Source organism: Saimiri boliviensis, chromosome 6, assembly GCF_048565385.1.
Source record: "Saimiri boliviensis isolate mSaiBol1 chromosome 6, mSaiBol1.pri, whole genome shotgun sequence".
Taxonomy (NCBI): Eukaryota; Metazoa; Chordata; class Mammalia; order Primates; family Cebidae; genus Saimiri; species Saimiri boliviensis.
Window position 1 is genome coordinate 116,653,471 of NC_133454.1, and position 10,800 is coordinate 116,664,270.

General features: G+C 38.5%; 2 protein-coding genes across 3 annotated transcripts; one reads left to right on the top strand and one right to left on the bottom strand.

The window, feature by feature from the left end:
- The first annotated feature begins 1,725 nt into the window (after positions 1-1,725).
- LOC104650680 (olfactory receptor 9G19-like) lies at positions 1,726-2,649 on the top strand. The gene has a single exon (XM_010334602.3). The coding sequence runs from the start codon at positions 1,726-1,728 to the stop codon at positions 2,647-2,649; it is 924 nt and encodes a 307-aa protein (XP_010332904.2).
- A 128-nt stretch (positions 2,650-2,777) lies between these two features.
- On the bottom strand, positions 2,778-9,890 carry LOC101042819 (olfactory receptor 9G4). Of its 2 annotated transcripts, none has more exons than XM_039471284.2 (2): positions 9,849-9,890; positions 2,778-5,314 (listed from the first exon to the last, which is right to left on the bottom strand). In XM_039471284.2, exon 2 carries the CDS (start codon positions 5,294-5,296, stop codon positions 4,358-4,360), a length of 939 nt encoding a protein of 312 aa, XP_039327218.1. In that variant the 5' UTR covers positions 5,297-5,314; positions 9,849-9,890; the 3' UTR covers positions 2,778-4,357. The 2 variants fall into 2 exon arrangements, with proteins under 2 accessions (XP_039327218.1, XP_039327217.1); XM_039471283.2 differs by having other exon boundaries at positions 2,778-5,318.
- Between the last annotated feature and the right edge of the window lie 910 nt (positions 9,891-10,800).

The following is a 10,800-nucleotide window of genomic DNA, read 5'->3' on the forward strand; positions in this document are numbered from 1 at the left end:
TGAGTTTGAAATCCACTCTATAAAGAAAACTTATATTTTGCAAGGTTCTTCTATACAATAATTTAATAAAACCAAAGAAAGATTGTCATATATTTTGTTTGGAACTTTGTCAAGACTTGATCAACTTGTCAGAAAAATATCATCAATGTAAATGTGACTCCTGATATTTGAGTCAACAACACATTTGTGATGATTCTATATGTGTTGATTTTACTCTCTGTATCTCACCAAGTGATCCAGCATTTATATATGGAAATTCAAATTATTTTATAATGAATCCTATATTATAATTATTACATGTAATAATTGTATTATGAATTATTTTTCTTTTATATCTCTTTTACATTAGACTTAGGATAGTTTACATATACATACATACATATGTTTATACTTAGGTTATATTAACTATACATATTATTTCAAGATTCTAAAGGAAGCATTTCTAAATATTTGTCTTACAAGAAGATTTTTCCAATTTAATAACATTCAGAACTATTTCTATAGATAATATCAACTTGGAATAACTTTTTTTATTGCATTTTAGGTTTGGGGGTACATGTGAAGAACATGCAGGATTGCTGCATAGGTACATACATGGCAATGTGGTTTACTGCCTTCCTCCCCATCACCTATATCTGGCATTTCTCCCCATGTTATCCCTCCCCAACTCCCCAGCCCCCACTGTCCCTCCCCTAGTTGCCCCTCACAGACCTCAGCATGTGATGCTCCCCTCCCTGTGTCTATGTGTTCTCATTGTTCAACACCCACTTATGAGTGAGAACATGCGGTGTTTGATTTTCTATTCTTGTGTCAGCTTGCTGAGAATTATGGTTTCCAAGTTCATCCATGTCCCTACAAAGTACAAAAACTCATCATTTTTTATGGCTGTATAGTATTCCATGGTGTATATGTGCCACATTTTATGTCATGACTACTTATAGAGACCGAGAAATATGCTGAGTCTCAGCATTTTGTACCCCAAAGACCATAGAGACATCACACATTTTTTACTTGGCAGAAACAAATAAATTCATTGATCTTTACCCAAGCTTCACCTTGATTCTCAATCTGATTCCTTCCCTGAGATTTAAGATAAATGTTCCAAAGACTCCTGCAGAGTAACTGAGAGGGTAATTTTTTCTGTGATTGTGGAAAAATACATTGTTACCATCTTCTAAACCACAGGGACCTTCCCAGATCTCATAGGCACTGAACAATTTGTCCATCCACAGCTGGGAATAAGAAAACGATTTTTTTTTCTCCCAAGGTCTAAATTTGATGAACTCTTCCTAGTTTGTTTTTATCCCATCATCTAGTTTTATTTTCTTACTAGCATTGAACATTAATTGACATTGTACTTATTTGGTTTTTACATATCTATCTCTTCTAGAATAAAAGCTCAGTAGCATAGGAGTCAGCCCTGTCATCTTCACTGCTATATCCCACTGTCTGGAACAGCACATGGGACTCAATAAAAATTTTGTTTTTCAAGTAAAATTAATGACCATATTAATAGCATTAAGGCTTTCCTGTTATTAAATGCATTTTATCACAAGAAATATAGTGAAGCTCAGAAAACTCCCACCACCTGCCCAAAGCAGCCAAAATTCTTCCTTAGTGTTGATTACATGTCAGGTGCTTAGCATAGGAAATGCCGTCATTTGGTATTGGTTGAGGCAATTAAACTCTTTTCTACTCTATTTGTAGGTGCAGTATCCATAAGCCATGGAGAGGAGCAATCACACAGTGACTGAGTTCATCCTGCTGGGCTTCACCACAGACACAGGGATGCAGCTGGGACTGTTTGTGGTGTTCCTGGGCGTGTACTCTCTGACTGTGGTAGGAAATATCACCCTCATGGTGTTGATCTGTAATGACTCCCGCCTCCACACACCCATGTATTTTTTCATTGGCAATCTGTCGTTTCTGGATCTCTGGTACTCCTCTGTCTACACCCCAAAGATCCTAGTGACCTGCATCTCTGAAGACAAAAGCATCTCCTTTGCTGGCTGCCTGTGTCAGTTTTTCTTCTCTGCTGGGTTTGCCTATAGTGAGTGCTACCTGCTGGCCGCCATGGCTTATGACCGCTACGTGGCCATCTCCAAGCCCCTGCTTTATGCTCAGGCCATGCCAAGTAGATTGTGCATCTGTTTGGTTTTATATTCCTATGCTGGTGGTTTTGTCAATGCAATACTATTAACCAGCAATACATTCACATTGGATTTTTGTGGTGACAATGTTATTGATGACTTTTTCTGTGATGTCCCACCCCTGGTGAAGCTGGCATGCAATGTGGGAGAGAGCTACCAGGCTGTGCTGTGCTTCCTGCTGGCCTCCAATGTCATCTCCCCTACAGGGTTCATCCTGACCTCTTACCTCTCCATCATCGCCACCATCCTGAGGATACGCTCCACCCAGGGCTGCCTCAAAGCCTTCTCCACATGCTCCTCCCACCTGATCTCTGTTACTTTATACTATGGCTCCATTCTTTACATCTACTCTAGGCCAAGTTCCAGCTACTCCCTCGAGAGGGACAAAATAGTTTCTACCTTTTATACTGTGCTGTTCCCCATGTTGAACCCCTTGATCTACAGTCTGAGAAATAAAGATGTGAAAGAAGCTCTGAAAAAATTCTACAAGTCAGCATAATCCAAAGTCTGAATTGACATAAAGTTCTCAAATCAGTGCTGGATGATGACAAACCACTCAGAGAGGTTGCAGAACTGGATTTTTGTATCTTTTTTACCATTGAACAAAATTCAACAGGAAAAATTTTCTTTCTTTGCATTTTTTGCTTTTGTGATTTTGAGATTAGACTATAATATATACTACAGAATTTTAGATTCCATTCAATATTGATACAGTTTTTAAAAATCAGTATCTTTGATTAATGCAAAATGAAAGAGTAATACTTCCGGCATCCTAAAGTAAAATTATATTTTACTTTGTTTTTTCCCCTAATGTTTTTCCTACATAGTGAGTCTTATGGAGATTAAAAGAAAACATAATATGGATCATTGATATTTGGGGAATACACCCCAAATCCTTCTAGTCAAGTACTCAAAAAGCTTCCTTTGTGATAGAGGCATAAGGAATGTTAAGATTATTTTGATGCAAAGAGGTAGGACGTGTTAGAAAATAAATGCAGCTGAACGGAAAGATGAGAAATGTCAAAGCAAAGACAGATGAAATAGCTACAACGATTTGTCATAAATTTTTAAATTTTAATTAATTTTGTAAATATGCTCATTAAAGCAAACGTTATAACCTTTCATTAAGCAAGTGCTAACCTCTGAGCTGCAAGCTTCTGATTTGAAAAATGATACCAATAGTCCTTAACTTGCAGTCTTTTAAAGGCTACTAAATGAAACATCAACCCAACCTGCCATCACGAGGGGGTTCAGTTATGGAGTTTGCATAAGGGTTTAAGGAATTGGGCTCACAGCCAGAGCTAGTTTCCATGTGGTTAGCAACATGTTTGATTTTCAGATTTTCAGACATTAACCTAAACAAGTTTATCAGTTCTTAGGAATGTTCAAGGCCCAGGCTTTGTCGAGGGCAGGGAAAAACATCCAACTTATGTTTATTGGTCAAGACAAAGGAAAAAGAAAGCGAACTAGGGAACAGTGGTAACTGTTGTTGTTCATATGTTTCATTTTGGTGTTGTTACATCGCTGTGTGGTCTGAGAGAGTACTGCGGAGTACTTACTCCATGTAAGAGAACACTCTTTTAAGATGGCATGCAATTCTAAAGACACATATTTATTCATAAATCTAGAAATAGTTTTATTGTCATTGTTGTTTGTAATCTAAACAACTCTTAAACATTTTCCTAATATTTTCTTTATATATAAAGCATGAGGTTTTTACAAAGATATGTCCTATATTTTCAATTAGAGCTTTCTGAAAAAATTTTGAGGAAATTATTTTTTAAATATTTGTAAAATCTTGAGCATATTTCGAGAAGTGTCACCATTTCAGATATTCTTCTCACCTAGTAAAGATTGCTTACTGAGCTTCAAAGTCAAAATATATTCATTAAACCACAAAATTTGTTTTGTTCCCAAGATCTCCCAAAGATAGCAAACACAATGAAATCTATGAAAACTCTAATACTGCTGAGACAAAATACCATATTGCAGAATGTCAAACAACCCAATACTATAAGTTTTAAAGATTAGTTTGTTTTGTTTACATCACAACAAACTAATAACAATTAAAGAGTCATTTGCTCAATCTTTTTAATGTTTTAAATGTGACTTATTGGATTTGATTGAACTATAGAAATGCATATGAACACATTTATAAACCAATAATCTGAAAAATTCAATAACAGCATTTGCAAAAAGAACAACCTTCATGTTTGTGGTCGTGTAGTCTGTATTGCTTTCCTGAAGGCCTCTTTGACATCTTTGTTTCTCAGGCTATAGACGAGTGGGTTAAGCAGTGGGTTGATTACAGTGTAGAACAGGGCAGCAACTTTGTCCCTCTCTAGGGAGTAGGTGGAACTAGGCCTTGAATACATAAACAACAGAGATCCATAGAAGAGAGTTACAGAGATGAGGTGGGAAGCACAGGTGGAGAACGCCTTGCGTCTTCCTGAAGCTGAGTGGATTCTCAGGATAGCCAGGAGGATGTTGACATAGGAAATCAGGATAGCAAGAATGCTGGAGAGGACTGTGAAGCCCACCACACCAAGGAGGACTTTCTCATATGTCCTCGTGTCTGTACAGGACATTTTTACCAATGGTGTTACATCACAGAAAAAGTGGTCAATGATATTTTTACCACAAAAATGCAGGTGAAAGGTATTGGCAGTATGGGCTATGGCATTCAAAAATCCTCCTACATAGGAGCCAGCAACAAGCCCAGTACGGAGGGCAGTGGACATGGTACCTGAATAAAGCAATGGGTTACAAATTGCTGCATGGCGGTCGTAAGCCATGGCTGCCAGGAGATAGCATTCAGTGTAGGCTACAACGCAGGAAAAAAACAGCTGAGCCCCACATCCAGCCAAGGAAATGCGCTTATCTTTTGAGACACAACTAGCCAGGATTTTGGGAATATACACAGACGTATACCAGAAATCCAAAAAAGACAGGTTGCCAATGAAAAAGTACATAGGCGTATGCAAACGGGGATCGATTTGGATTAAGATAACCAAGGTCATGTTTCCTGACAAGGTTACCAAATAGAGCATCAGAAACACTCCAAACAGAATCAGCTGCCGCTGGGGGTCTGCTGAGAAACCCATCAAGATGAATTCGGTCAGGACGGTGCGATTTCCTACTTCCATGTCCACAGAGGTGAAAGCCTGACTTTCATGAGAAGGGAGAAGTATCATTTAGTGATTTTTCTATTGGCATAAGTTAACAAGGGTATCAATTAAATCAACAATTACTGAGAAGCTTGTGGATTTTTCTTCCTTACTATCTAGAATTATAGGACTTCAGTCCATGACTTGGAAAAATTACTGGAATTGAAGTCAGAAATAATTTGAAAATTAGGAATGTTACATATTAACTATTTATTACAGGGCAAGTCCCATATTCTCACAAATCTTGAGAAAAATGAAGCTCAAAATGACGACTAATAACTAATAACTTCTTCCTTTTTTTTTTTTTTTTTTTTTTTTAGATGGAGCCTTGCTCTGCCACCTAGGCTGGAGTGCAATGGTGTGATCTCCACTCACTGCAACCTGCCTCCTGGGTTCAAGCAATTCTCCTGCCTCAGCCTCCTGAGTAGTGGGGATTACAGTTGCCCACCACCACACCTGGCTTATTTTTGTATTTTTAATAGAGACAGGGTTTCACCATCTTGGCCAGGCTAGTTTCAAACTCCTGACCTCAGGTGATCCACCCGCCTCAGCCTCCCAAAGTGCTGGGATTACAGGGGTGAGCCACCGTGCCCAGCAACTAATAACCTCTTGACAGACTGTCTGGTTGAATAAAGAAAACATACCTAAAAATAGCCAAACCCAATACTGGGTGCATTAGTGGGCACTCAAAAAATTTCACTGTGTTTCCATAAGTTATTGAAAACTTCTTATGTGTCAAGTATTTTGGTGGTAGGTATACAAATGCCAGCATACTGAACTATCTCTGCTGCTATTAGTACAAATATAAATACATTACTAACAATGTACCAGATACTATTCTAACTCTTATACTTAACCCCTTGAGACTTGGATGGCTTGGTGATTTGCTTTGGCCAATAGACTGACAGATAGGCAGCTCCATGTGGATTCAAAGCCTGGATTTCAAGAGGCTTTTTATGCTTCTCTTCTCACTTTTAGAATTCTATAATCACCATGTAAAAAAGCCTGGGTTAGTTTGCTGGATGAGACATCTGGCTGTGCTCTCTTTGTCACCCTAGCTGACTGCAAGCAGTCCCACAAACATGTGGGTGGGGCCCTTCTATATGATTCAGCCTACAGTGGAGCTAAGAGTTACCCACAGACGTATGAGCAAGCCCAGCTGAGAAAAGACAGGCTTGGCATAGGCAGTATTTCCCAAGTGATATGAAATCTGAGTTTAAAACCAGATCTCACTTTTTAGTTCTGTAATCTTGGGAAAGTATCTTAACAATCCCCAACATACGTGTATTTACCTCCAAAACAGTAAGAGAATATCCATGTTAAGAAAAAAGCCCATTTTCTTGATAGAAAATCAATGTATACAGTTGTAACTATCATTATTCTGAGAGGATAATTATGTGACTTATTTATAAAGTCAGAGCTCGTAAAACATAAATAAATAAATAAGGCTGAGTTTCTATAAATAAGCAATTTAAGCCAGAATGGTGGTATCATTCCGTATCTTGCTAAGATCCTAGAATTTAATGTTTTTGTAAACTACTCCCGTGTAATTTCACAAAGGCGTTATAGGGTTTAGGATCGTGGGGTCCAATAGTTGGTACATATCCATGACACTAATCACCTGTCTGACTTAGGAAAGTAATTTCTCATCTCAGGAACACAATTCGCCCATCTGAAAATTTTGGTTGCTACTATTCCAAGCACCAAATTTCTATGATTCCAATTTGTTAAAATATCTCGTAGAAATTGTCATGGGCCAGGCATTCTCCATGCCTGTAATCCCAGCACTTTGGGAGGCTGAGGCAGGTGGATCACTTGAAGCCAGGAGTTCAGGACCAGCCTGGCCAGCATAGCAAAATCCTGTCTCTACTAAAAGTTAGCCAGGCGGGGTAGCACATGCCTGTAATCCCAGCTGCTCAGAAGACTGAGGCACAAGAATTGCTTGAACCCAGGAGGCAGAGGTTACAGCGAGCTGAGATCACACCATTGCACTCTAGCATGCGTGACAGAGAGATGCTCTGTCTCAAAAAAAAAAAAAAAGAAAGAAAGAAAGAAAAAGGAAAACTTTCATGAAACAGTACATAGTGTCACTTGTTGCAATACAATGTAGCAGAGCAGATTCACAGTCATTATACACATGTATATCTTTGGATACACAGGACTTTACCACTGTCTTGGTTGGAGTGAGAAATGAAATTTGCTGCAAACAATTGCATCATTCTTTTCATCTCATGATTTGGATACACATTCTTGTTTCCTTAAAATTTAATTCTATGATTTGCACATTTTCTAACCATTGCATTTCTTAATTTCTTTATCTGCAAATAAGTAATGGCTCTTACATTTCTGAACTCATGAAAATCTTTGAGAACTTGATAAAATTAGCAATGATAATTCTCAAATATTTATATGTACATATGTAAAAACACCAAAATTTCAATGAGTTCACAAACTCCCAAAAATCTATTAATTTGCAAGTTATGATTTCATATTTAAAAATTCTGGCCGGGTGCGGTGGCTCAAGCCTGTAATCCCAGCACTTTGGGAGGCCGAGGCGGGTGGATCACAAGGTCGAGAGATCGAGACCATCCTGGTCAACATGCTGAAACCCCGTCTCTACTAAAAATACAAAAAATTAGCTGGGCATGGTGGCGCGTGCCTGTAATCCCAGCTACTCAGGAGGCTGAGGCAGGAGAATTGCCTGAACCCAGGAGGTGGAGGTTGCGGTGAGCCGAGATCGCGCCATTGCACTCCAGCCTGGGTAACAAGAGTGAAACTCCGTCTCAAAAAAAAAAAAAAAAAATTCTACCACTGGAAGATGACTAAGTTTCTATCCTGTGCTAATATTCTGTAATAAGAGAAAAGTAATAGGTATTTAAAAATAACCATGTTTAAAGTTGAACCCCAAATGTTAAGTTCCAAAAATTGATTTTTCATTATTAATTAATAAAATTCTACTCTTTCGGTGTCTGAAGTCAAAAATTTGGAATTAATACTCTCTTTCTTTCCTATCTACTTTTCAATCTTTCAGAAAATTTTGATTTTCCTACCTTCAAAATGTATCCCAAACCTGACCACTTCTCCCCACCTCCACTGCTTCCACCCTTGTTCAAACCTCCACGATCTATTGCCAAGAATATTGCCATTGCCTTCTAACTCACCTACACCCTTGTTCCCTATGGTATATTTTCAGTACAACAGCCATCATGGGCCGTTAAATAAATAAATAAATAAATTGCTTCTGTATTTAAAACCCTGTAAAGGCTCCCCGTTTATTCAAAGTTAAAACCCATTTTCTGTACCTCTCTTGCCTAAAGAACCTTACCTCCCAACACTCACCACCTCCTTCCTTCTGCCTTGATGGCCTTCTTACTTTTTCTCAAATGTGTCATCTCTGTCCCAGCATCAAAGATTTCTGACTATCTGTTCCCTCTGCCTGAAACACTGTTCTCCAGATGTTTGCCTGGCTCACCCATCCATCTTCTTTAAGTTCCTTTCAAGTGTCACTTTCTGACAAAGGTCCAGACTAACCACATCTTTTAAATTCCATGTCCCTTTCCCTCCAACAATCGTCATCCTTATTACTCTACTCCGATGCTGCTGTGTTATCCCCACATCTATTGTCATCCTCTAACTCCTGCTTATTAAATCGATTGCCTGCATCGACTGCCTGGTTCTCCCCACCAAAACAGGGCAAAATATTTATCTGTCCTGTTCATTGCTGTATCCCAGCACAAAGAACAGTTCCTAGTAACAAACGGGCACTCAGTAAATATTTCTAGAATGAATAATTGGTTAATTGCCTTCATAGCTTGAAGCTAGTTTAACAAAGTACTGCCTATTTCTAAGCTGCTTCAAAATATTCAAATCAAGATTTATCCTCAAGTAAACTTTTCCAGCACAGTGTGCTGTATCATAATAAAAAGAAAGAGTAAATAAAAGAGAAGACTCACTTCCAAGACCTCAAGTCCATCTTGAATTTGAAACAAATTACCAAATATCTCTGAATGTAAAAGAAAAGGCACAGAAAATGCCCAAGTCGATCATGCTAAAGAATCTCCTGTGGGGTGGCTTATCAAGACGCATCTTCCCCTGCTGCAGCCCAGGTCTCCGTTCCCTTCACTGGGGCAAGAAAAATTCTTTGGAAGGAATGTGCCCCTCTGGCACCTGAAAATTAGTACCAAGAAGTGAAAATGCCATACATTAGCAGTTTAGAGTGGTACAGTCACTGGAGTCAAAAAGCAAGTCACATTCTTTCATCCTCTTGATTTGTTCACTCTGTAAGTGAATATATAATGGTTCAACATAGATACAAGACTGTGTTTCAAATTCTAAGGGAGAGCAGGATGTATCATTAAATGGAATTTGATTTACTAGGGAGTCTGCATTGCGTGTTTGTACACCTGTGTGCATGTGTGGCACAGCAGTAATCCTTTGAGAGCCATGCCAGATTCTGTATCCCCCTTCTGATTTGCAGCTGAGGTCACAGAGAGGCCAGACTACCTAGCTGCCCCTGATCCCAGGTACCTACCGTTGGTTTGGAAGGCCAGCTCTTGGAAGTGACACTTTTCCCTCTCCTGTGGTGTTTGATGTGCCTTTGTTGCACTCAATATATGTATTTCCTCAACAGACCTTTGAGACATCTCCCTCACAGGAGCACAGAAATAGGTGCCTCTGTCTCCAAAGACTCAATTAGAGTTCATTGGGAGTTTAAGGATGTTAAATAAATTAGGATATGATGAAATGAGTAAATATTTCATTAAAAGTTGACTCTCTTAATGGATCTAAGTCATAATATAATTCTGTCATATTGAGTGTGTCTTATAATTGAATTTCTAAATTGTACTAAAAAGTATCATGTGGTCTTATATTTTTTTCCATGCCATATGCTCTTTTCTCTGTCCAGTCTACCCACCCTCATCTCCTCCACTGCAAATCTACTACCTATCCCTGGGGTATGGTCTGAATTGTGTCTTCTGGAAACTCATATGTTGAAGCCCTAACTTACAGTACCTTAGAATCTGACTGTATTTGAAGATGGACCCTTTAAAGAGGTGATTAAGTTAAAATGAGTTAAAATAAGTTAGAGTAGGCTCAATCTAATCTAACTGGTGTCTTTATAAAAAAGGAAAGTTGAGCATAGACAGAGACCAGGGATTTAAGTGCACAGAAAGAAAACCACGTGTGAACACAGCAAGAGTGTCACCTGAGAGCCAAGGAGAGAGATCTCAGAATCCTGCCAGCACCTTCAACTTGGACTTTTAGCTCTCAGAACTATGGGAGAATAAATTTCTGTTTTGTAAGCCACCCAGGCTACACTATTTTGTTATAGCAACACTTGCAAACTAATGCACTGAATTTTCAGAATGAGGGCCTTTTTATGTTGGAACAACCTCATGTTTTATTTGTAAAAAGACTACTAAAACTAGGAAATCTAATCTCTGATTTTTAATTAATTTATAACATAACACTAAAAAACAACA